Source organism: Panthera onca, chromosome C1, assembly GCF_046562875.1.
Source record: "Panthera onca isolate mPanOnc1 chromosome C1, mPanOnc1 haplotype 2, whole genome shotgun sequence".
NCBI classification, from domain to species: domain Eukaryota; kingdom Metazoa; phylum Chordata; class Mammalia; order Carnivora; family Felidae; genus Panthera; species Panthera onca.
In genome coordinates, this window is record NC_138346.1 from 16,606,937 (window position 1) to 16,633,843 (window position 26,907).

The 26,907-nt window shown below is 44.5% G+C and overlaps 2 protein-coding genes across 9 annotated transcripts in view; one reads left to right on the forward strand and one right to left on the reverse strand.

The window, feature by feature from the left end:
* Positions 1-2,512: 2,512 nt before the first annotated feature.
* Positions 2,513-7,372, reverse strand: LOC144617120 (uncharacterized). The gene is made up of 3 exons (XM_078450849.2): positions 6,575-7,372; positions 5,310-5,345; positions 2,513-3,536 (listed from the first exon to the last, which is right to left on the reverse strand). The coding sequence occupies exons 1-3, from the start codon at positions 7,370-7,372 to the stop codon at positions 3,513-3,515; spliced, it is 858 nt and encodes a 285-aa protein (XP_078306975.2). The 3' UTR covers positions 2,513-3,512.
* The window catches only part of EPHA4 (EPH receptor A4), a 150,590-nt gene continuing 130,784 nt past the window's right edge, over positions 7,102-26,907 (forward strand). For 7 of the 8 annotated variants that reach the window (XM_060623801.3, XM_060623803.3, XM_060623804.3 and 4 more), the window contains exons 1-3: positions 7,976-8,083; positions 11,148-11,215; positions 15,511-16,174. In XM_060623801.3, coding sequence (XP_060479784.1) covers positions 7,993-8,083; positions 11,148-11,215; positions 15,511-16,174 — 823 coding nt within the window. In that variant the 5' untranslated portion in view covers positions 7,976-7,992. Of the gene's footprint in view, positions 7,184-7,959; positions 8,084-11,147; positions 11,216-15,510; positions 16,175-26,907 lie in introns of those variants that run through there. The other variant, XM_060623802.3, reaches the window with a different exon arrangement.

Sequence of the window (26,907 nt, forward strand, 5' to 3'; positions counted from 1 at the left end):
TAAGACGTTAAACGGTGCAGGATGCAATCCACACGAAGCCATATGCAGAACGTTCCTCCAGCTACTCTCCAATTAGCAAAAATAAATATACCCAGGCAATTTTTATGCAGAGATGTTAGTACTTACAAGTCGGCTAAGAATCGGTCAATCCAAGACGGGGAAGCTAGACACATGTGATCAGTCACACTAGGAGAGAAACTAGGTCTATTCTTGGATTCTGACCCCTGGTAAAATTCAGCAAGGGTGCTTTATTCTTTGCATCAACAAGCCTTGGAATGCTTGCCCTCCCAGGGTGCTTTCACATCACGTTGGTGCTGGGCTACAGATGTGGGGGTTTCGTATATGTGTTTGCATTTTTGCGTGTGTTTGAGAAAGCCTTTTCTGAAGGGCTGTGGGCCAAAACTCCCCCACTGGTACTTTCCCACCCCCAGTTTTCCAAGAAGAATTGGTTATATCCCCCCCCCCCCAACCCTTTTCTATCTAAATGTGGTGCTGGGCCTCAGGAGGCCTTGGTGCACAAAGCTTCCATCGAAGACTGTCACTTGACTGACAGCAAAAAGGTTGCAGGAAGATGGACAGCTGGGTGTAGGTGGACATGGGAAAAAAAAGACAACCGAACAGATTAAATCAGAACACAGCAAGAGGAAGGTTCTAAATCACAGACCTGTCCAGACAGAGAAGGCTTTAGGAGTTTTAAAACCAGCTAATCTTATTTTTAATCGAAGTCAGGTTTTTGAAACAGCACCCAAGTTTATAAATAAATCTGCAACACATAAATACATATTGTAAAGGGGCACAAGAAGTAAATTGCTGAAGACAGCTGGAAGTGGAGAGGCCCAAAGCCTCCTAAATTGTCCTATTACTTTTGCAGCGGTTTCTGCAATGCAAATTTAGATTCGTGTGTCGCTTCACCAGGGTGGCCTGCTAAGCGGTGTGGATACAAGGAGGCATTTATCAAAGTATTTTAAACGATAACAATCCGAGGGAAAACTGTAAAAGTTTCAGATTAGAGCATAATGAGAGGAAATGGGGCCCAGCTTTACTGAGCTGCAGTCAATTGATCATTTGATGCAAGAGACTTGATTGATTTCCTGCCAATGTTCAATGACCTCTATAAGTGTCCAATGTAATATAAATAGGCCGGTTGAAATTGCAGAGAGAGGACCTCACTCTTAAAGTTAAAATATGTTGGAATCTCCCTCATAACCACCTGTGCATGTTTTGATTAAAAAAAAAATTCTAATGTTTATTTATTTTTGAGAGCGAGAGAGAGAGAGAAAAGAGGGAATAAGCACATGAGTGGAGGACGGGAAGAGAGAGGGAGACAAAATCTGGAAGCGGGCTCCAGACTCTGAGCTGTCAGCACAGAGCCCAAGGCGGGCCTTGAACTCCCAAGCCGCGAGATCATAACCTGAGCTGAAGTCGGTGCTTCACCAACTGAGCCACCCAGGGGCTCCTGAATTGACATACTTTAGATGTCACTTTGAGTCAAATGATCCACTACTAACTGAATTCTTTTTACCCCCCTGCTTCAAATAAAACTCATTTTTTGTCTGAATTTACCCCAGTCTATTTGTGCAGATAGAGTCAAGGTCTAAGAAAAGGTGGTCCTACCTATAACTTAGGGGCAGAGGGCTGCTTAGTACGTTTAAAATTGTGTGATGCAGGTTTATGCATACACTCCTGAGCTGGCATTTATTTTATAGACGTTCTTCATTGTTTTCAACATTAGACATCCAGAATGCCCCCAAATAACGCTACCTGAACCGAACCCTGTTCATGAATCTCACCCTTGTATTTCTTTATATAGGGAATGTATTTGTGTTCAATTGATTTTAATAAGGTTTCATTAATTTACAGTGGAACTCCCATAGTATGTGATGCAGAAAAGAGCATATGCTATGTTTTCTCGGAGTTTTGACTGAGTTTCCTCTTAGCCCCTTTGCATAAACAGTCAAGAGGCCTAATCTTTTTTAAAGAAAAGACTTTCCCTATTTACGGTTTGGCATAAATGATTGGGTTACAAAAATGATACATAAATATAATTTCAAAAGTAACATTTCCTCTATAAATACACTTTTAAGTTTCCATTATCTAAGCAAGCATTTACAGGATTTATGTTGTACATAAGGGAATGCATTATGTGTCATTTTAGACGTTGTCAGAATATTCGGAGATCTTTGGAAATTATAAACCAAATGTTTGGGACATAAAATACTCTGTAAATGCTTTAGACTATCACGGGGAAAAGAAAAGTTAGGTTTCCAAACTTACATTCTCATTATGCAGTAAATCATAAAGTATGTTCATGGTTATGTTCTTTTTCCTACAACATTTCATTGCAATTACACATTGTTTTTCAGGAGGGGAAAAAAAGAGGGCTATTACAGGACTTCCATAAATTGGTTGTCTAACTAGATAATTATTTCTCTGGTAAAAATGGCTTTAAAAAATTGTACCAGTTTCTGTTATCCACGTATATATTATCATTAATATTTCATCATAAAACAACTATAATTTCAAGTTTTTAAATGATCATAAATCAATATAACTATTAAATATCGAAGTATTTAATCACTGTAACTTGAAGCCTTATGTTGGCATTTTGAGTTACACTGAGTGGACACCATTTCATAGGTGTTCTTTGAAGGTTTCCAAGTAAACAGCATTTTCTGTTTCTTTGCGAGCAAGGATTTCATGCAAAATACAAAGTAAAATAGTTTCAATGTTTAACTCCTGTTCCCAATGCAGCCAAAACCCGATGCAAATGATCTCCTCCAAATTCTCTTGAACAAAGGTTCATTTTCTCCACAAAATGTTCAGTTCTTGGGATCGAGAGCTGTCCCAGGACTGAACTGAGTGTCTTTCTCTCTCTCCTACCACCCTTTTAGGAGTCCTGAGGATGACAGAATGTTCCTGATGGTATCCGCTCAGCCCCCACATCCCCATGTGGTAGGTATCACGCATCATCAGGGCTGAGAAGAAACCTCTGTTGACAAATGTTTGTTAAAGCTGAATTAGACTTCGGGTCCAGTGCCAAAGTTTCAGAAAAGCCTTCTTCCTGGAGAACTCCTTGTCTGTTTCCTTCTCAGTGACTCAGAAAGGCCTTTTTCTGTGTCCTGCCCTCACTCTTCTGACTGGTCAGGACCTGAGCTCTGGGGCCATTTTTCTCACTCAGGTGTTAAGGGCTCACAAGAGTCCTGCCTTCTTCTTTGCATCAGAGTTAACATCAAAGTCTCGGTATCAAAGGATGAAATCTCCAAAAGGGTTTTCTGGGAGCTTTAGGAGGCCCACCAAATGTTGTTTCAGGATACCTTATTTCAGGCGGTAGCTTGTGGTCAGGAGTGCCTTCTTGGCTATGTCATCAGACAGAGCATCGGTTATTCATGATCGCAGATATTTTGATTTGGTGGTGGGCGTTGGGTTCCCCACACCTGTTTCACTTAATTGTTTTTGAAACTATTAAATTTGGAGATAAGTGTAATCCTTAGGCTCAAATCCAACTGTACCATCTAGGAATGTGGGTTGAATGTGAGCTGTAACAAATCAACAAGGAAAGAAAGGAAGAATTGAGAAGTTATTCCCCTCCCGACTCCAGGAGGGGTTGAAATACAACACTCCCCTCTCAGGGAGCCTAAGATGTAAATCACAATGCCTACTTTCCTCACGGAAGGGGAGCTTCAAGCTGAATAAATGATTGCCCACTTAACAACATTAAATTATTAATATTAAATTGATGATATAACATGATTCATATTAAGTTATTAACTATGAAAAAGTTATTAGTAAAATATTATTTGAGAGTAATAATAACTGTCTACCGCACGTGAGAGACCACACCGGGTACTCTACAAAATTCACTCAATTTTTAGAAGAATCACATAACCTAGATGCAATTCACACACGAGAAAACCATGTCTCAGAGAGGTTAAATGCCTTACCCGAAGACACACAGCTACTAACAGATCAGCTAGAGGTCTGTCTTGAAAACCCTGCTTCTGGCAATGACAGGGAGTCATTGCAGTACTGGTGGGGGGGTCACTGGATAAAAAGACTGATGCCCAGGGGCGACTGGGTGGCTCACTCAATTAAGCATCAACTCCTGATTTCAGCTCGGATCATGGTCTCAGGGATCATGAGCGAAGCCCCGTGTCGGGCTCTACGCTGACAGCTCAGAGCCTGCTTGGGATTTTCTCTCTCCCTCTCTCTTTGCCCCTATCCCCCTTGTGCGCTTCCTCTCTCTTTCTCTCTCTCTCTCTCCCTCCCTCTCTCAAAAATAAATAAATAAACATTAAAAAAAAAGTGATATCCAAGGAGGTCCAACAAAACTAGCTTTAAAGAAATCTGGCAGTGTTCAGTAAAAGGCCGAGTGGGTTCATCTTCTTGGTGTTATCCTCTCTCTAGCGTTTATGTATTTTTGTCTTTGCTTACTTGTCCAGAGGTCAAAGGTCCTTTTGTTACCACTTTGGTGAAATCCACCCCTCCACTTAGAGGTGGAAACTCTGGGATACTTGGCACTTTTTTAAAAGGTCTTTGCAAATTAAAAAGTAGCTCAAGTCTTTGTGGTATAGGCACTGAACAGGAGGGAAAAAATGTATCCAAATTTTTGAAATACTGGATCACTCTATTCATTACGCTTATAAGCACATATATTTTGACATGTCTTTTAATGGGTTCAAAATACTCTTGAATTCTTTTTTTTTTTTTTTAGATTTTTTTTTTTTTTTTTAATTTTAGAGACAGCATGAGTGGGGAAGAGGGGCAGAGGGGGAGAGAGAGAGAGAGAGAGAGAGAGAGAATCTTAAACAGGTTCCATACTCAGCACTGAGCCCCATGCGAGGCTTAATCCCCCCCACCCTGGGATCACGACCTGGGCCAAAATCAAGAGTCAGATGCCGAATTGACTGAGCCACCCAGACACCCCAATACTCTTGAATTCTTACAGCATTTAGGAGGCTTGTTTTATTCTAAAGCCTAGCGAATTTATTTTAAAAGATGGTGGTTTTAGGTACTTTTTGAGATTATGGTATTCTATTGTATGCTCCTGACCCCAGTGGATTATTGATTTGTTGAAAATTTTTGTGTCTTCCAGTAAAGTGGTTCCAGGCTGACGACAGACTGGACCATCATCTTTTATTCTGCTTTTGCCCGATTTGGGGGCAGGAATCATGCCTCTTAGGTTAGAGACCTTTTCCTCTCTCTAAGTAGAGGCAGTGAACAGACTCTTCCGCGGTTCATTTCTGATATTCATGCCAGAAATTCTTTACAGAGGAAGGTACAGTTCAGTTTTCCAAGATAGCATTTCCCACCTCTTGGTCTTCCAGGTTACTGGGTTGCTTTGGGGTCTGAAAAAGGAAAATGAGAAGAAAAAAAGGGGGAGTCACTGAATGTACCCCAGCAAACGGAGCCTCGCTTTCAGGCAGTCGGGGCTGGAAAGACCATGTTCCAAAATTCTGCCCACGTATCCCAGGAGGCGAAAAACGGTGCGTGTTCTAGAAATGTTACTGTTTTTAGGAAGGCAGGCAGTCCATTCTCCATTCCAACCACAGGTACACGCAAAACGAAAAGTAACTAAAATTTAAACTCTTGCGGGGAGGCAACCGGCAACTATTGTTTCAAAACGTTAATCGCTCTTTCCTCTTTCCAGTGGCTGTGCCAAATGGCCGGGACCAAATTCACCTTTCTTTTTTCTATAAAACCCAGGGAAACACAACAAAGCATCTAGAAGTGAATCCCTTAAAGGGACTCCGTGTAGTTGTTTAAATAATTGATACATACACATAAGGGTACATCCTCCCGTCTGCATTCCGCCCCCCCCCCCCCTTCTTACTTGCGTGAAAACAGTAGCTACAATAACTGACATCCACGTCCTCAGACTGTGACATTGCGGGTCTTTCACCGAGAAGCCAAAATACCTGGGGCCCGTGCAAGCTGTCCCTCTAGGCCACCCACCCGCACAGCTGAGGCCCTCGGCCTCGCCCGGCGTGCTCGAATAAAACTTGCCCATCTCATCAGCCCGCTGCGGAGTTTGCAAGGGTGCAGCTCTCCAGCCACCGAGGAGACGCGATGCGCTGCGGTGGCCGACGACCCGAAACCGCAGCCGGGACCCCCTCGTTCCTCCACACCGCCCTACCCTCCCCGCCTTGTTTGTTCTAGGATTCCTTTTTATGTTTTTCAGGGACAGAAGCGACTCCAGCAACCTTGGGGGTGTTGGTTATGAGTTTCTCCTTGAAACGCGTTCTGATTCCATTTTCCGTAACCCAGCTGGCGAGAAGCACGGCCCCTGGGTTCTCGGCACCCCGGCCGGCCACCACACCGCAGGAGCGGTCGGGGTGCGCGGGACGTGGGCGGGCGGTTGAAAAGACACCCCGCGGACACACCTCCACCCCGCGGGTTGCAGGTTGCGGGTCTTTGTCCGCTCGCCTTTCCGCGGGGGCCGCGCACTCCCGCGCCTGGCCGGCAGGTGGCGCGGTTGCCTCATGATGAGCCGCTGCCTGCGCCGGGAAAGGCCCGCCACCTCCCCGCGGTCGCCCACCCGCTGGGACCCAGGCTCCGGAGAAAATCCCGGTCCTACCCTGGAGGTTGACAGAGGAGGCGCGGCCTGGGGGAGGGAAGAAGGAGGCTTCAACGGGAACCGGGGTCCCTTTAAAGGTCCGGAGGAACGCACCGAGTCGCGTCGGGGGGCCCGTCCCGGGGCCGCCCGCTGCGTTACAGTCGCCGGGCGGCGCTCGGATGGTTGCGCCCGCAGCCGGGACATCTGGGAACAGACCGAGGCCCAAGTGGGGCCTGCGTTCCCCCAAAGGTCGACAGTGACACTGGCGGGCCGGGGCAGGGGCAGCTGCGAGGATTTGCGCCGCCTCTGCAGCCCTCCACCGGCCCCCGGGCGCGGAGAGCGGTGCGGAGCAGCGGCCGGCAGCCGTCGGAGCGCAGAGCTGCAGCGGCCGCGCCAGGCAGCCTCCGCGTCCCCACCTGCGTGGTCTGGGCAGCGGCAGGCACCCCCGCTCCCGCTTGAAGCCCTTCGCTTGTGCCCCGGCGCTCCGGACTGACCAGGCCTGGTCCCAGGGACGACCCTCGGGTAACACGCAGTCGGTTCCCTGCAGCTCAGGCCAGGCCCTCCCCGGGCGTCCTGCGGCGATGGGAAGTCCCATCCCGGCCAGGGCGAGACCCGCTGCGTGAACGCCAGGTGCAACCAGAGGGCTCTTCTCCGTTGCTCAGAAGTCACTGGTTCCGTCTCTGGAGACGGTGACTGAGCCTTGCCTCCGGCCGGGAGCTGCCCTGGACGTTGGGGACCGATCGGGTCTCTGCTGTCCAGGCAGCTGGGGAACCAGGGAAGAGAGAGATAATCAAGCCACAGAACTCCCCCAAAGAGCATTCATCTGGAGACGCGCCGTAAAGACACAAACGGGGCAGGGTAGCAGAGGGTGCCAGGGGCGGTGCGCCAGCCCGGGCGCTCGAGACGCGAACGCTCCGACCCTCAGAAAAAAGCGACAGCAAAGCGGCAGGGTCAACTTTATACTTATTTTATTGCAGTAAAAGAACCTTTTCCTCCATCTCAAACCGCCCGTGGCGGGGGGAGAGGGGGTTGCCAATCTTCATCGGATCCCCCCCACCGCGCCCCCCACCCCCAGTCGATTCAGTCTTCGGAGCTCCTTCCACTGTTCAGGGGCTGGACCCCTGAGGCGACGTCCAGGGACCAGGCCGTCTCCCTCCGGCGGGGGCGCGAACCTGGCAGAGCTGGGGCCCCGAGGCCCCGGGAGACAGCGCGCCCCGCGGAGCCCGGAGGGGGCGGGGCCTCGGGGCGGGCTCTGCTCAGTGGGGCGGGGCCGGGCCGCCCCGTCTGCGCCACTATTGGCCGCGGGCCCCGGACTGGCGGCTGAACGTCACGGGCTGGGCCCACCCCCTTGGCAATGTCTTCAGCCTGCTGCACTCCTAACTTAAGCATTTATTCCACTGGGATAGAAGCGGCAGGAGCAGCGTTGGCACCGGCGAACCATGGCTGGGATTTTCTATTTCGTCCTCTTTTCGTTTCTCTTTGGGATTTGCGACGCTGTCACCGGTTCCAGGGTGTACCCCGCGAATGAAGGTAAGAGCGAGGCGGTCCTTCTGCGGTCCCGGGCAGAGAGGTGGATCTGCGGGCGAATGATCCCCGGGAGCGCGAGGCCGGAGGGGGTGAGGGGATCCTGGCGTGAGTGGCGCACCCCCACTTCGGAGAAGGGGACCAGGACGAGGGGATCCGCGAGGAGGAGGGGGGAAGCTGCCGGGCAGCCTGCCCCGGGAGGTGACCGTGCATTCGGCGGAGCTACCCAAGTTTGTAGCGAAAGGACAAAGTTTATCAGCATCCGCCAGCGAGGCGAGCTCCAGGCGCCCCAGGGGATACACGGGAGCTAACGCCAGGATTAAAAAAAAAAAAAAAAAAATGGACCTACCACCGTTCCCAACCCAGCCCCGGTCAAGAGGGGACGCAAGCCTGGAACCAAGTGAGTGCTTGGTGCTCCAGGGTTCTTGCGAAAGCCTTGGAGCTCAGGTTTCTGCAAAGTTTCCCGAGCCCTGGGCTTCCCAGGACCCGGCTGCTGGGCCTCAGCTGCACAGCGGTCGTGGCGCCGCTCGCAGGTCGCCAGTGACCTGATTTCTGTAGCGCCCGGCGTCAGACACCTTTCTCCCCGCTGGGCCGCGCGCTCCGGGTGCGCGATCGCTGGCCTAAGGGCGCCCATGCTCTTCAGATAACCCCGCAGACCCCGGGAGCCCGCTGGCAAGTTGAACGTACTAGTTTTCGGGTTTTGCCCCCAGAACTATACACTGGGTTAGTTTGGATGGAATGTGCGAGACCGACCGGACCCGTCTGGGTGTATTTTCCGCGCGTCTCTTCGGACGTGCTGGAAAGATTGTATCCGTGTAGGAGAGGTGGAGGTTGATCATTTAGTTTCTGATGATCTCAGAGAAAGGCGAATTGAATGCGTGTGTGTGTGTGTGTGTGTGTGTGTGTTTGCGCGCGCGCACAAATGCGTGTGTGTGGGTGCGCGGGTGCCCGCGTGGACGCGGACGATTGTGTGTGCCTATGCGTGAGTGTCCTGATTGTGTGCGCCTGTGTTCGGTGCTGCTTGTGTTCAAGTCAGCGTGCATCTAGCCTTGCACCCGTCTTGTCGACTCTTGCACACACACCCCCGCCCCCCGCTGCCTCCCCCAGCCATCTATCCATCCATCCATCCATCCATCCATCTATTCATCCGTCCATCTCTCCAGAATCCGTCCACGCGTCCCTGCGCAATCTATCATTTTTCCTGTTCCGAAGGAGGGAGCCAAAAACCAACTTAGCCTTGGCTGGGCATCCGGTACCCAGGAGCTCGCCAGACGGAGGCGAGATTCGGAGAGATTCGCACACCTGCCGGCAGACACTGTTTGGAGGAAAGGGGCGCCCTCCCACCCTCTCGATCTCCTCCCTTCTTCCTTACTGGCTTCTGGTGCCATCGTGGTCGCTGAGGCCCCTCCATCCCCAGGGTCATTCCTTTTAGGGGAAGCATGGATCTCGCTTTCTCTTGACTACTTCGCACACTTGTTAGGACGTCCCTCAAGACCTCTCTGGCACCAGACGTAACAGAGATTTTTTTTTCTTTTTTCTTTCCTCTTTTTTTTCTTTTTCTTTACCCTTTTCTTGTTTTTTCTTTTGGAGGCAAAACTTGGGAGCGCTAGACAAAAACGGTGTTGATGGAGCTGTAGACTGATGTAGAACGAAGGGGGGTGGTATCTCCCCTCCCCCCTCCGGCCGCTCCTCCCCCTTAAAAATTAATTCATTTTGTTGCTTTTTATTCCCATCACGTTTCCTTTTCTCCCTTTTACCCTCCCTTTCTACTCCCTCCCTTTTTTTGTAAATTGGGTCTTATTGTTCCCTTTGTGTCCCTAATCCACCTTACATAAATCCAAATGGATGTAGCGGGCTTTTCTCTAGGGACCCAGAAGAGGGAATGAGGAGGGGGGGCGCAACTCCGGGCGGGAGCGACCCAGGGTAGGGCTCTACATTTTAAAATAATTAAGAGACCCTAGGAATTCTGGCTCCTCGGGAAAACCGGGAGAAAGCGCTGATTTGAAGCCCTTTGACTTGGGGATGGAACAGGGAAGGTGGGCAGAATTCAGGGGCCTGGCGGTGAGATGGTGAATCGGAGTGCCCAGGAGCAAGGTTGCGGGCTCCCTATTCCCACCCCTCCCCCAGCCTAAAGAGCCAGTCTCACTGATCAAATTAATAACCCAGGGGTTCCTTTGAGATGGGCCTTTCGACCCCCAGGCCTGCAGATCTCGGTGGGAAAGGGAATGTGGAGAGGTTAAGAATCCATTGTGTCCTTTTCAGTGTCCTCGGTGCCTAGGACAGTTCCAGCCTGGGTGGGGTGTAGCAGCTCTGTGGCCTTCCCACCCCCGCATCCCCCACCCTCTTAGGTGCAGCACAAGGACACTAAATCTGTTAGACAGCACTCCCTCACCTAAAATTCAAACCAGTGATGTCCTTCTAGGCTGAGGGGAAGTCTCTGCTTGTCCTCCAAAAGACCTGGGGAAGAGAATATTCCAGTGTGTTTGCATTTTAATTCTACAGGTCTGCCATTACCCCTCTCTGAAACTTCCATATTTAAAAAAAAAAGGAGCGGATACCACATCCGGGGCCTCTGTCTTTGGTGGGGGAGGGAGAAGAGAAATGATAGAGCCTTTTCATGACCCTTTGAGTACTCTCTGTTAGAATTCACTTGACGATGAGTTATGTGGTCATCTGAAACTTGCAAAAACAAATAACTCTAGTTGATACCAGACAGAGATGAATGCAGGTTTTGCTCTGGAGTGTAACTGCCCTACATAGATATATTTATTTTTTGAATTGTACTTGAGATTCTCTATTCATCCTTTTTCGAAAATGAATCAACTCAGTCCCGGGATGGAATTTTAAATGCTAAGCAAGTTAAATAAATAAGAACGTGCAGATTTAAAGAGGGGAGAAGATCAAGTAAGTAATGATTATTTACATAAGTGAGACCAAGTTTAGGTTTTGATCAGAGTTGGATATGCACACCCTCAGCACATATGGAAACGCTCAGGCAAATGGTTTTTGTAGTATTGGGTTTTTTTGCCATTGGAAATTAATCCATTTTTTTTTCTTTGTTTTCTTGCAGTTACCTTATTGGATTCCAGGTCTGTTCAGGGAGAACTTGGGTGGATAGCGAGCCCTCTGGAAGGAGGGGTAAGTTCCGAGTTGCTCTCTGATCCAAAGGGTAAAAAGGAGTGATTAGCAACTTTCTGAGAGTCCTAATGGCTTGATTCTTGTTGATTGTGGTGAGGGGGTCAGATTTCCACCATGGCCTATGAAGTGAATTACGCTTTGTTGGAGAAATCCTATACTCCCTTTGGATGGCTCTGTCATAGAAGAAGTAGAAACCAAAAGGGCAGAAAGGGGTTTCAAAATTAGGAGATTGGTGGAGGCATAGACTTAGATGCCTATTTAAAACTAAAATACCCTCAAGAAATACAATCCAGGGACCAAATTAGAATTCGTGCCTATTAATGTGATGGCCGTGAAGTCCTGACAGGGTTCATTTTAGAGCAATTGTTCTGTTTCCAGATGAGGAAAATGCATAAGTAAAGATACCAGGGAGAAAACATTTTCTGATTGCAGCAGGTACAGGTTTAGTTCTATGTGTAAGCAACAGGGCGGGGGTGGGGGTGGGGGGTGATGGGGATGGTCCTTACCTTGCTATCTGCAGCTCTCTTGCACACAAAGAGAAAGACCTATGAACTTGTGCCAGAGGCACAATATATGCAGAAACAAACAAACAAATGAACGAACCAAAACAACAACAACAACAACAAGCTTTTGAATTGTTGGTGCTGAATGTGGAAAGTTTAAATATTTGGAATCTTGAATCTTTGGGAAAGGGGAAGCTAGAAGATAAAGTATGAGAGAGTTCATCACTGTTCATTTCTTCTCAAATTTGCCATCCCTGCCTCCTGAAGATTTAAGACCACAGTTAGGTCAATGGCCACATCTTCCCCCCTCCGCCCTTCAGAACAGGTCAGAATGCATCAGCTTTGGAAAGAAATCCATTTAGCATGTTAACTCTGGCTTCTGCCAAATTTAAAGTAATTCTCAACTCCTTTAAAAATTAAGTAGATCATTCTACTTTTATATGCTTGATAATCTATGACAGAGTCAGTTGATTAAAAACAATGGAGGTGAAAGAGGGAGTCTTTAGCAGGCGAAAGCCCTAAGGCCAGCTCCCGGTATGGTACCTCACACCACCTGTCCATTGAATCAACAATAAAGGATGAAAAAAGTAAAGATTCACAGAAACTTGTAAAAGGCGGGCTTCAAAAATAAGGCAAGAAAGTAGTAACGCAAATGGAGACTCTTAGGCGGTCTTTTTCCAAAAGAGGTCGTGTAATCCACATGAAATAAACCGGAGGTCGCCTTGCCTTCCTGTTTATCCGCCTGAACTTGACTGCACTTGGTTGGATCTCTGCTGAAAAATTCTAGTCGGGCCTCAAAACCATTTTTTTAAAGGGAGGGAGAGTGATTGGCAGGCCTCTGGCAGTGTAGACAGGCTGTATTCACTGCTGATTGCAGGCAATTGCCCTCATCCTTTGAATGCGAAGAAAGGTACAGCTTTATCTTGTGAGAGTCAGCCTCTTGTTAATCCTATACCCTGGAAAGGTCACTGATTCAGGGAGGCTTTCCCATGCTGTACCAGGAGGATAGCTCTGTAGGTTGACTGTATTAGAACAAAATTGAGGATGGAACGCATCAGTACTTTGAAAATTTAATGAGCCTTATTTTCTTATTGGCCACTCTCAAGTTTGAAGGGAGAAGGCATCGAATATGATTTTGGACCTGCCTTGCTACACTAAATATACATGTGATCTGTTTAAAAGCAAGGAATGACACATTTCTGAGTACAGCCTATGGTCTATCTAGTTTCTGGAAAGCTTTTACCGCAACTTAATATGCTGTAGACATCCCACATCCTGCACCCACCCCCCAACTGCTGAAAGGACACCTGCTCACTTTTTCTAAACACAAAACTTCTTTCGGTCGTCTTGAAGTCTCTTAAAATAATACTGTGTGTATATAGCTGATTGTGTACAACCCAGAACTTTTTATGGACCTAATGTGGACTTCTGAATGCAGAATGTAGTTGTTTTTTTTTTTTCCTCTCCTTAAGTATTAGGGGTGTAACATTGTAGATATTATTGCAAGGGGCTGGAAATGACATTTTGTTTATGTATAATAGAATTAGTCATTCCAAAATATATAGTAGCCATTGAGAAATTGTGTGCCGAATTATAAAGTCTCATTAATCTGTAGATCTTGTAATTTAAGAAGACTTTTTCAGGCTTAGAATGAAGGTATGAATTGGATTATCTACCAAGTATGGATGGATTGGCTTTAAAAAGTTCTTTCTAGCTAAACATAAAAGCACATTTGTATCTTTTGGTTATTCTGAAATTTCTACCTGTAGGGAGAACGGCTTATATCTTTCTTGGCTGGAAACTCGGGATCACGGTTTGGTCAATAAGTGTTGTCCTTTATTTGTTGTTACTGTTATTTTTAAAGAGGAAGGGAAAACTTAACAATACCACAAAGTCAGATATGAAATACAGTCGGAGACAACTCCCTGTTCTCTTTTTTTCTGTAAGAACAACTAAGCAGAACATAGAATAATTGAAAGGAATGGCTCCTGATGGCAACATTGTAGCAAAAACCTAATTTCTTGGCAGCGGCCCTTTAAAGGAGTATATTGAGTTTCTGATACTGATTGTAAAATACAAAACTAAGGCCGAGATTTGTCATTGTTCTGGTGAATTGATCAATGTGTTTAGACAATTAAGGTCAGGCGGGAAAATTCACATTAGACCCAAACTATCCTGTATGAACTCTATGGAGATATCCCTGTGTGCTTTCATTTACATTGATAAATGCGTTTTTCCATATTCCCTTTGTTCTGAGATGAGAAGCATGCTGAGTAGGGTTTTTTTGAAGGTGGAGATCTATTTTTGGATTTACATGAATTTCCCCAAATAAGTAAATTACTGGTGATTTATTGCTTAGCGGATAAAAAGAAATTTTAATCACCACAGGGCACTTATCCCTCCCCGTTCCAACTTTCATAATGGTCGCAGATGAAAGGGATACAGAATTTTATGCAGTGTGGCCCTTCACAGAGTAACATTTCCATCCATTAATAGTTTTCCAATGCACAGATGGAAAACCCGTTAAAAGATACATTATGGTTGTACGTACTTCATTGGATTGAATGGAGCTTTAAGTGGGGCTATTATGGAATATGAATTTTTTTTAAACTATCTTTTTTTTCTTCTAATTATATTCATGTGTTAGATACTTAAGCTGATTTATACCAGATCTATATAAATGCATCAGTGTAGATATTAGGGGAGAATTGGAGGCTTCCTGCTAGCCCTCTAGGAGCCCCCAAACAATCTTGTTGCTCTTAGGATTATTTTTAAAAGCTGTGGCAAGAGTGCAATTACGACTCTAGTCACAGTGAGTTCAGACTGTCCCCCCAGTAGAATCTTTATGTGAGGAAGTCGATTGCAAAGAAAACCCTAAAAGCCTTCTTTAATTTTCTTGGGCTTTCAATCATAGATACCACCTACTATTTTATTTTCAATGTCCACAGAATATTTGGAAGAGGCATATGTGCGTTCTTGTTTCCTTACGGGTATGTGTTTTAAAAATAGGAATATGTATATAAAAATCAGAATATACATAATTCATTGAATCCATTGCTCTGGAAAGGTGTCTCATTGTTATGAATGACAGTGGATTTGAGAAATCCAACCATAAAGTTTGCTCTCTGTCTTCCCAGGATTACCAAAACCAGAAGAGTGAGATTTTCTTTACCTCTTTAAAGAATAGGGATGGTGCCAAAAAAAAAAAAAAAAAAAAAAAAAAAAAAATCGACTGACATTTTTTTTTTAGGTATTAGAGAGCAAAGTTCTGACAGGAGCACCACTAATTAACTGATAATTGTCTTCCTTTGGCAAGCTTCTTTCTTCCTGCTCTTAATTTGCAGGTCTCTGCTCAGTTGTTGAAACAATACACATACTAGTTTTTCATTTATGAGTAAATTTGAACTGTTGCCACTTGAAATTGTAGCTGTTGTAATAGGTGAATTTGAGGTTGTTGGACCACCACAAGGAACTGCTAGTGAACTCATAAGCAATAAATCTACCAATGCCTCTGGATTTTAGGCAAAAGAATGAAACAACCACAAACACACACACACACACACACACACACACACACACACGCAAACCAGAAACAAAAAATAAAAAAAATACTTCCCCAATAAAATGTTGTCTTGTCTCCCATAAGACGTTTCATTAGTGAGGGTTGATGCTCAGGAGTTTGCTTCCTCACTGGAACAAAAATCATCACTGTCCTGCGAGGGTAAAACGGAATTGACAAATCACCGTATGATGACATTTTGTAATTGATACATTTCCTCTGGATCTTTGCAGTGGGAGGAAGTGAGTATAATGGATGAAAAAAATACACCAATCCGAACCTACCAAGTGTGCAATGTGATGGAACCCAGTCAGAATAACTGGCTACGAACTGATTGGATCACCCGAGAAGGGGCTCAGAGGGTGTACATTGAGATCAAGTTCACCTTGAGAGACTGCAACAGTCTTCCGGGTGTCATGGGGACTTGCAAGGAGACGTTTAACCTGTACTACTATGAATCGGACAATGACAAAGAGCGTTTCATCCGAGAGAGCCAGTTTGCCAAGATTGACACCATTGCGGCCGACGAGAGCTTCACCCAAGTGGACATTGGTGACAGAATCATGAAGCTGAACACTGAGATCCGGGATGTAGGGCCACTGAGCAAAAAGGGGTTTTACCTGGCTTTTCAGGATGTGGGGGCCTGCATTGCCCTGGTGTCGGTCCGCGTGTTCTATAAGAAGTGTCCGCTCACCGTTCGCAACCTGGCCCAATTTCCAGACACCATCACAGGGGCTGATACGTCTTCCCTGGTGGAAGTTCGAGGCTCCTGTGTCAACAACTCAGAAGAAAAGGATGTGCCAAAAATGTACTGTGGGGCAGATGGTGAGTGGCTGGTACCCATTGGCAACTGCCTATGCAATGCTGGGCATGAAGAGTGGAATGGAGAATGCCAAGGTAAGGAGAGCCATATTGTACTTTTCATTAGGGCTTAGTGCACGTAATTAAATCAGAGATGAGACTAAATGGAGTAAAGCCAGTAATTAGCAGCCCCTGTGGGATGTGGTGGGACAGAGGGGTCTAATGAGTAAGTGCTATAGCTCCAGGTGGCAAGGCTAAGACATTTCTAATACTGACAAAATAAATGATGCTGTGTAATCAGCAGAAGGCCAAACACATTTGCTAACAGGCACTTAGATCTGAACTGGCTTGATGTGCCCTCTGAAATGTAAATGAACAAGTGGAAGAAACAGACTCGATTGATCCTTACTTTAAGCAGGCAGACACGTTTTCAAGCCATAGTTTTGCTGTCTACAGACCTGGGGAAATGGCAGCAATGGTTAAATATCTCTCGTCGCGTATGTATGTACAGGAACGACTTAACGGTGACATTAGGATTGCATTCTTGCAATTCCCTCCCACTGATTAAAATCGAGCTGTGTGAAGAAAGTCCAGTTTTTCCTGTCTCATGGGCCAGTGTAGACGAGTGGAGTGGAGTATAGACAAAATGGAGTGACAAGGTTTCAAGTACACTCTGTTCCACCGAGCACCCATTGATAGGGTCTGCAAGTGACATTAATCTTGATGAAAGACCTCTTGATTTCCCCGAGGAGGTGATAAAGAGCTAATGAGAGTCTTACTTGATCTGTATGGTCGGAAGCCATAGTAAATTGTGATCCATTTTGGTTATTGAGTTTTTGAAGAAATCGAGACTTTTTTCTATCACGTTAATTACTACTTATCATATTACCAAGACGATTTTCTTTGCTGAAGTTTAGTGTATGCAATTCTTCCTTCCCTTATTTCTCCTTCCTGGGGTGTTTTTGTAAAAGAGTTTTCTTTGCAGCGGCTTTGTTTCTGAGCAGGGGGATGAAAAAAGTTCATATTTAGATGGATTGCTCATGTTGTGTGTGGATTAAGGCTTAAAAAACTCAGTCATGCCTACCGTTGTTATTTTTGCTTGATGTTTTATTTTTAGTGGTTATCAATAGTCTGCTGCCACCAATCTTATGGTTACTGCTAAACAGTGTAACTCTGGTCCCGACTACGGAACGGATCCGATTAATCTTTTCTCAGGGTGACTGTTGAGCTGTAGACTGATTGCCACATGGTTCATCTGATTTGGTGATTAAAGACCCCGCAATAACTGACTGCCAAACAATTTGTCTGGCATTTCAACCATCTTAATGACAGGGTGGGATTAGCCATGGAACAATCCACTTGACTGACTGGAAATCAACAGTTATAACCTCAAGAAAGTTGCATTTTTGGTAATTTGATGTCATAGGTTATGCATTTTTCCCCTTTATACTTTTTGCTGTTTTAAAGTGGCACTCCTGATTTGCTAGTTATTTCTAGGAGCAGCTAACAAGGAATGTCGTAAATCCATCGTAAATAAAACAATGAAGGCTGGCTACCTTTTCTATTGACCCAGAGTGAAAAGGTAAACTTGTAAATTTGAAAACTTTTAGGTTGGTTGTTAAAGTTGTTTGTTTGTTTGTTTACAACGATTAATTTCTCGGTCACTGTGTTGGCTCTTGACTTAGCAGCTACTAGATCGGCTCTACCAAATTGAAACCCTGAAGTATATTCTGGTAGGAGTATTAGAACATATATGAGAGCATTGTTATTGGCACCTAGATTGCAATCATCATAGCAGGAACAGTGACGTGAACAGGACAATGACACCGCATCACATCTAGAGTAAATTATTCTGCCTCTTCGATTTTTGTAACACAGGACTTGCATGTCTTCCCATGTCAAGATTCTTATATATATTTAAAAGAAAAAAAAAAACACCATTGTCTTCCATTTCCTGCTCTGGCATTAGGAATCTCTGTATCTAATGTCATTGATTTTCAATTGTCACACCGCCCAGTAACTCATACATTGCTACCCTGTGAAAGTCCTTGACAGTTTTACAGCCCAAATTAGAAGAAGAAGAGAAAAAGATGGAGGGGGAAGTGAATGTAAAGGCAATTGAACATTTTAGTGGTTTGCTTTATGGAAATAATCTTGGGAATCCAGTTAATCATATGGTTCATGGAAAGGGTGGGGCTCGGTGTTTTAGGTCCAGTCCATTTCTAAGCAAACTGTTCCTAACACAAGGCCAGATATTTAATGGAAGGGGAGGTGGAGGCCTTTTTTTTTTTTTTTTTTTTTTTCCTTTTGAATCTTTATTGTTCTCACTCTGGTATTTTCTTTGCTGCTCATAAAATGATTAACTCTTTCAAGAAGACATTTTTGACCAAAATCTTGCGCGTTGTTTGTTTGTTTGTTTGTTTTTAATACCACCAGGGAGGACTTGCTGATGAATTTAGGGAGGAAGGAAAAACTTGAATGGCAAGATTCTTCAGATCCAAACTTGAGTGAAACTTTTTAAAGATGACTCAAGCCCGTAAAAATCTTAACAGTAATAAAAATAGTCGTCTCCATCCTTGACGTCATTACTGGGATGCATCCAGGTAGAGCAGAAAGAGCACTGAGACAAAGAAATGTGTCTCAGTGTGGTCACTTAACGGTGTGACCTTGAGCCCGTTTCTTAAGCCCTCTGAGCTTTGTTTCTTCATCTGTAAAATGGGTTGACGATAACTCTACTTAGCTTGTAGTCCTCGACAAGGACACAGTGATGTAGGAGTAGTAAAAGTCACCTTTTAGACCATAAAGCATTAAGCCCATGTTAATGCTAGCAAGTTTTTGATCACTTGCTCTTCCCAAAGCTGTGGACGTTTAAGGGTATTGAGTTGGAAAAGTAAAAGAGAAAAACTCAATCTCCCAGCCACTCGGGGACGTCAAGGCTAAAGATAGGAAGGAAGCAGGGCCCTTGCCTTAACCAACAATAATGTCTATTTTCACACTTCATGTTGAAAATGATATCTGGAGGGTGTCATTTGATCTCTCCCCTGCAGGAAAGAGAGCTGTCCTTTGAGAGGAAAGTGATTTGGGGGCGGGACAAGAAAGACCAGGGTTGCAAAGAAAGCTTTAGGAGGGATATAAAGGGGGAACTGGCAGTCTTCAGAACTCTGGCAACAGGTTCCTCCCCAATTGTCTTTCCAGTGGGCCTACTGTTGCAGGCCCACTAAAGCAGGTGAAAGGTCACCCGCTTCCTCATCCATCTTCCCTGGGGTCCGGGGGGTCAGAGTGAAGACGGATTCAGGTCTTACATGTTTGACAAAGGATGCTTGGACAAAAATGGCCGGGGGGGGGGGGGTGCCCGGGGGGTGCTGTTGTTTGAATCTAAGCCTCGTCATCTGCCGGAGTCCTCAAGGGACTTTGGGGACAGAACGACACTTCCTCTTGGCGTTCTTACCCCCAAGCAGTCCATGCTCATGGAGTCCTCCAGGGACGCTGGGGACAGTTGGGGACAGAACGACACTTCCTTCTCCGGGAGAACCTACCCCTGGCTGGCTTCAGCAGTGGTGTGAACTTGCCTCGTGATTGGCCGCAGAGGACAAGTAAGTTCTAGTTTGTCTGGTGGCCGGGTCTCCTCAGGCTGTTGGAAGAAGGAAAAGAAAATATACACCTTGGACCACCCCCCACCTCCCCGCAGAGCCCCACATGTACCCCCCATTGAGGAAATGGTCCAGATGTTTTATACCTTTGTCTGCATTCCTTCAGGAACATTAAGCAGAGGAAGAGAGGAGAGGATTCTTTATTAATATAGTCTTTGCTTAATTAAAAAGCTGAAAAATGAAAGGAAAGTCACAGATTTACTCTTTGTGAAATATTAATGAGAGATATTTTAGAGAGTATATATAAAAATAATACTAATAAAAAAAGTCTTTTTTTTTTTTTTTCCTGGAGTCACTCTTAAAGTCAAAGAATCACAACTGTGACAAAGTTAAACTACATAGGAATCAAGCCTTGCTGAAATACACGGTTTTGCTGTAGGTTGTTTGGGTTCATAGATATCTAACTAGGACCTCTATTATCTGTTATTAAAATGCGATGCCTTCGTATCAGCAAAAAGGATCATTAAAAGCTCTTCTGAGAGACAGCAAGATAGAAACGCTTTGATGGCCCTAACAGAAATATTTCAGATTTGTGCTCTGAAAAGTGGGAGAGAGTTATGTTAAAAAAAAAAAAAAAAAAGACAACGAAGAAGAAATTACTTTGCTTTCTTACTATGCTGTAGAAAGAGTTTAGGAGAAAGAGGTATGGGAAAGGAAGCATTACGAATATAGTTCAGAGAAATGTTGCTCCATATCCTTTCCACCTTTGAAATTTTTCTTCTACCTTTGAATCAGGTCTTTAAGAATCAATTACTTGAATCACATGGTTGCTTTTATCTTCAGCTTTGAAGCCCGGCTGTGATCACTGAAAGACGCAATTCTTTATATAAAAGAGCAGGGTTTAATTATTGTCCTCTTTCTGTGATACTTTTTCTTAAATCGTCCCTTCTTCGTGTGACCAGGGTTCTTTTGTAAGTGTGAAATCATGGAGTGGTCTCTATTTTGGGCTCACCGGAGCATCACATAGGAAATTATCTCAGTTAGGGACTTTTGAATCTGCTATTTCAGAGTTGATGACTTATTTTAGCCTCACCGAGCTTTCTCGTACCTTTCAAAAAAATGAATTAAGACATCGTTATTCTGTTAAGACTTGAGTCTTTGGAAAAAAAAGACTGTGCAAATGGCTTTTCAGTTACTACTGTGTAAAACAGAGGTGGTCCTGAGAGAAGTTTGACTTTCTTATCATTGAACTTTACTACTCGGGGTTTTGGGTTTGCTTTTTCGTTTTGTCATTTAATTGAAGAATGTAACATTACCAAAGAACTATATGCCTCAAACTCTTCAACTTTTTATGAGTGACCACTCTTTATAATTTGGCAGGCAGCCTGAATGTCATCTATCTTCATGTATTTACAAAATTAACAGAAATAGAATCATCCCCTCAATTATCATCTTGTTTTTTACGACGCTTGACTATTTATCATGGACATTACTCCGTGTTAGAGGATATGACTTCTCTTCATCCTTCATGATGGATAATTAACATTCTGAAGTATGAACATCCGACATTATATGTAGTTTTTCCCTTGTTGATAGATATTTGGGATTTGAGTTTTTCCCGGTAATATTTTTGTGGCATAACCAGACAAGTGACACCAGTAATGAATACGGAACATAGTGGGATCTCATTAAATGTTCATTGAATGAATGAGTTCCTTAGTTCCACCCAAGGAACTGTGGCCTGCTTCATATTAAATGCTTAGTTGGTGGAGTAATGTTTCATGGGGTCAGCATGCTATATCAAAATCTTTGCATGTGACTAAATGTATTAATGAGGTCCTTGTTCATAATACCTACTTCAGTTGGGTCTTCTCTTTTCATCGTGTTTATGAATCGTCTCTATGCCTGAACATTCACAAATCTCTGCAGCTCATGGGTTAACATAATTCTTAGTATAAAATGGCTAAGACCTGGTTTTGGAGTTTGAGACTTGGGTTTAGTTTCTAATGGTGCTACTTAACCAGTTGTGTGATCACGGGCACTAACTTGACCTCCAGTTCACGTTTGCAAATTGGCGGCAACGGTATGTTACTATGTAAGATACGCACCCGTAAGCATGTTTGGAGAAAAGGGTTTCATGCAGCGTCTAGAATCATTAAGCACTTGGTCAGGGGAAGCTGTTACTGTTAATTTTATTGTTGTTAGATACAAATAGGTTGAAGGGATGGGTTATTTGACCAGTGTCTGTCCAACACTGAAAGCAATTCATTTAGGTTCCAGAGTAGAAGTTTGTTTTTGTTTCTCTTTGGCGGGGGAGGATGTCACATAAGCAAGGGTAGGAGGTGACATGAAATGATGCATCTTACGTGCATTGATTTAGATCCTCTGTTCCTCCCATCATTGTACCAGGGTAGTGGTTCTCAAAGTATGTTCTAGCTGGATTCCCCAAGACCCTTTCTTGTGATCTGCAGGCTCAAAACTTTCTTAATTAATACTGAACTATCATTTGCCTTTTACCTCTTTTTCTTTCATGAGTGGAGTTTTCTAGAGGCTTTTCTATATGTGATAGATATTGAATTGAATGCAGTGGCAAATATGAGAGTCCAGCTGTCCACATTAAAGAAATTTGCAAAACAAACAAACAAATAAATAAATGTAAAACAGTGTCACTCTCATCACTAATTTCGTTTTGGGGAAATATAGTTACTTTTTCATTAACATGTAATTTGCGTAAACATGGTTGAAAAACCATTTTCTTTAACTTTTTTTTTTTAATGCTTATTTATTCTTCTTGAGAGAGAGGGGGACAGAGCACAAGTGAGGGAGGGGCAGAGAAAGAGGGAAACACAGAATCCTAAACAGGCTCCAGGCTCTGAGCTATCAGCACAGAGCCTGACCAGGGCTCGAACTCACCAACCGGGAGATCGTGACTGGAGCCGAAGTCAGAAGCCCAAATGACTGAGCCACCCAGGCGCCCCGGTTTTTAGAATGGATTAAGAAATAATTTTCAAGTCCCTCAATTTCAATTTCTATCGATAGCTTTAAGTCGTGCAAACAAGAGCATTTTGGCATCCTCAATATTTTTAGAAGTGTGAAGGGGTCGTGAGACGATCAGCCGTTTAGTTTCCCTGACGGTATGTAGAAGGCACCCTTCTGCCTTGCTGCAGACACGTTGAAAATGAAAAGGAAATAGGAAAGTTCTGAAAGCTTCCAGAATCTGCGAGATGAAGGTAGCTTAGAAGAATGGCCTTTTATTTATTCAACCCTTTAGATGTTTCTATCAACTTAGACAGCAATTTGTAGCTTTTAGCCCTTTAAAGCTGCTTATCTGTGTCCAATAAGGTGGCTCAGCGCTCTTTAGTTTTATTGTCCTTGTGAGGAGGCACGATTAATGAAGGCCTCAGCTGTCCCCTGGACCCGGAGAGACTGTGGGGCATAAAACCTCTCTCATTGTGGGCCTTACAGCTGGTACCTCTGAGCTGTTTTGGGGGGAGGAGAGCAGGTGAGGTCACCCAGTTCCATGATCTGACGGGTAATTAATAGTCCCATGACTAAATGGACATTTTGTGAATATTCAGGGTCTGTTTCGGCTTCTTGGGAAACAATCCTGTCGGAACCGCTTACAACTCCCTTTGGAGCCGCCGAGGGTTTTGTGGGTGAATGCGGGTCGTCAGCTGTCGGCCCCGGGGTTGCTTTTCCAGGCTGCCCAGTCTTCATTTGCATTTTCTGTATGCGCCCTCATGCAAAACAGCACACCCATTTCCCCCCTCTCACAAAGGCGGTGAGGGCTTCCTTTGGAAACTCCAGCCGAAATCTCCTTCTGTTTATGCAGAACCCACTGATTTAGACACCATGCAAATGAATTCGGTTTTGATTTGAATGCTTCCAGAGATTGGGGGCGGGGGCAGAGAGTGCACTGTTTGCACTGGGCTCTTTCTATGCTCCCCCCCCCTCCCCCCGCCCCCAGGGTGGCTGCTTCTCACTCCCCGGCCCCTTGCCCCTTGCAAAACAACCCGGCTCCTGCTGCTCATTTTTTTTTTTTCTGACCTTTGGAAAGTAACCTAGTGTTGGTGAAGCCTTTAGCTTGTCTGTGTAGTGACAGCTTCAGCTGGAATCTTGCCGTTCTTTCTGAGTGCACAATTCAGATTATGCTAGGAATGTTTAGAAGTGTCCCAACAAAGGGCTGGAAAAAAAATTGTAAAGTAAAAAGATAAAATTCTTTGAAAAGCAATTGTCAGATCTCAGGAAGTTCCAGAAATAGGCGTTAGGTCACTGGTGGGCTGTAATCCATTCATTCCTTCAACAAATAGACACTGAAGGCATATAACTTGCAGACCACTGTTGGTATTTTCATGTTTCTACATAGATGAATGAGTCCATCAGGCTTTGTACCTAGAGTCGCAATTAAAATCCCATGTCCGATTTTATCTTCAACTTGTCCCAGATAAGTTTCCTTACAAGGTGTATTGACTGTGTTCTGTTCCGTATTTCATACGTGCATTCACGGGGGGTTGAATGTCGCCTGTCCAATTCCTGTCTTCCCATCCCACCCAGTGTCTCCAAACTGACTTAACCTTTGCTTTATTCTCCTAGAAGGGCAATGCAAGCACCCTGCGTGTATGACCCAACGAGCTTCACCCTGCTTGAAAGCAGCACTATCTTCCGTAGGCTGTGATCATATGCATCCTATAAAGTAGAAGAAGAGGACTTTGCATGAAATGTTTTTGAAGCTCAATTAGTTGTGAGTTCGAGCTAATTTCACAGGGCAGAAAACGGGCATAGCCAGACTTCGCAGTGCAATTAAGTGGAGGCAGGGTCAGCTAAAACAACATCGAAATATGGAAGAGCTTTGGTTGAGCTCCACATGGTCTGACAAAGTTTGATGATGCTGTTCAAAGTCCATTTGGGATGGATTATTAGGATTAAAGAACAGCAGAAGGCTCTGTACTTCGTGTGTTCTCTGGTGTCATTAGTGGATGAGAAAATTCAGCTGCTTATCTGGCTCTTGTTTCTAAGGATGGATTTAAACAGACCCACACTTCTTAAAGGTGATCTTACTAACCTCTTCTTAATAAGTTACAGATCCCAAATTGCTCAAAATCCTTAAAATACCATTTGAAGTGAGTTGATTGATAATTATCATTTCCCCTACGTGTACAGATATTTTCCGCAGCAGTACAAAGCTAAAGTACAGTTTCTTAATTACCCAGATAATCCTGTTTGCTTGTATTTTTAAACTATGAAGTGCTGGGTAATTATTCAATTCTTAATAGAAGGCAAATGGCAATGTAAACAATAATTAGGATGTTAGACAGACTAATGCGCTTCAAAGCAAATTGGATTTTTTTCATACTGTTCAGCATGATGTCCCATAAAGCTAACAATTTAGAAGCAAGACAGAAAAGGTTCCATTTTGTTCATATTTTATGGCGTTATCTCTTCACGGCTTGTTTTTGTGAATAGCAGTTTGCCCCAATGAAGCTGGCTGTGCCCACGCCAAATGTTTCCGTAACAATCGCTTCCCTGCTGTTTGACATTTGGCTGTGTTCTCCCAGGGCTCCAGATTGGTCCTTTGTCTGCTTCAGATCCCAGGGGTCAGAGGTTAACAGAATACTGATTTCCTCCCATAATACCATGGCAGGTAAATATGGGCCAACCTCATGATCAGTTAAGACACAGCTCAGTGAGGAATGCTTTTCTCATGGGCTTTTGTCCTGAAGAACTTCCCTGATTTAAGACGCCAAGTTTCCCAGCTATCGTTTTCCACAGCGGATCCTTCATCAGGAGCACCGCCGCCTTTTATGTGGCATTTTCCATTGATAACCATTCACAACTCAACAATGTATCCCCAGAAATACCTGACCTGGAAACTATGAGCAAATCATCGCGTTCAATGAATTAATTTCACAAACTTAATATGGTAACACTTTGCGGTCGTGTCTTGTCGTCTTATCTGCACTGCATGTTTCATTGATGAAATAATGAACTGATAACAAAGACTGTAGCCAAAGATACTTTAATAACGGTGCTATTATTCCCTCCGCCTTTTTCTTGTCTGGCCCTAATGGGGTGTCACCGGTTAGAGGTGTAATTAAATGAACGATCAATTTTATTTTCCATTTTTATCATGTATGGAGACATCCAAGCATTCACCAATATAATGTTATTAATGTTTTACATCAGTTTAATGATAAAAATCCTATTTCTTTTTCTCCCAAGGATTCATGCGGGCTATACGATAGACTACTTCTTAACTGGTTGTGATGCACACACAGGCTTTAGAAGTTTAAAATCTGTTTTTAAACTTCCAAACTTTTTGTTACCATCAATGAGTTTTAGACCACCTTTCCATATATGACTTATCCCATTTCTTTTTTTTTTTTTTAATGTTTACTTATTTTTGACAGAGGGAGACAGAGCATGAGCGGGGGAGGGGCAGAGAAAGAGGGGAGACACAGAACCCGAAGCAGGCTCGAAGCTCTGAGCGGTCAGCACAGAGCCCGACACGGGGCTCGAACTCACAGACCGCAAGATCATGACCTGAGCAGAAGTCAGACGCTCAACTGACTGAGCCACCCATACGCCCCTGACCTATCCCATTTCTAATTGGCCAGCCTCCTTCATGTTGCACTGTGAACTTGAGGCTTGGGCTCATTTGTTTTCAGTTCTAAATGTCTGAAAAAGACATCTCCACTTTGAGAAAACGGTTTCCTTTTGAAGGGTCCAGCTTGGCAATGACTGTAGCAGCCCCCAGGCAAATTAGCATGTTAAAAGAATGGATCAATACCTTTCTGGCTCCTCCACCCTTACTCTCCTCCAAGGGGGAAGAGTTTTGAAGAACCCTGGGAGGCCCTTGACAGATATGCCAGGAGATTTCAAGAGGATCGTTCATTGCTGAGTTGGGAACATTGACAGCTTGATCTAGTGCCCAGACTGATTCTTCGCCGGTCGTTTGAAAACGGATGCAGGAGGAATTGACAGCTTCGGGAAAGCTGTAGCAGTTCATGTAATTATGGAGAGGATTAGAAGAGAAGTGTTGGGAGAAATGAGAGAGAAGTAAGGGCACTAGTTGACCGGACTCCCCTTTGGCCAACCGTTAGAGCACTGCCTTTTGTAACATTTAGCCTGCGTGTAGAGGAGCCATTTATATAGATTTGTTTTCTTTTTTTAAGGGTTGTGCAAATCTATGCGTACAAAAAAAAAAAAAAAAAAGCGACTGATTTTTGAGAGTGGACTGGT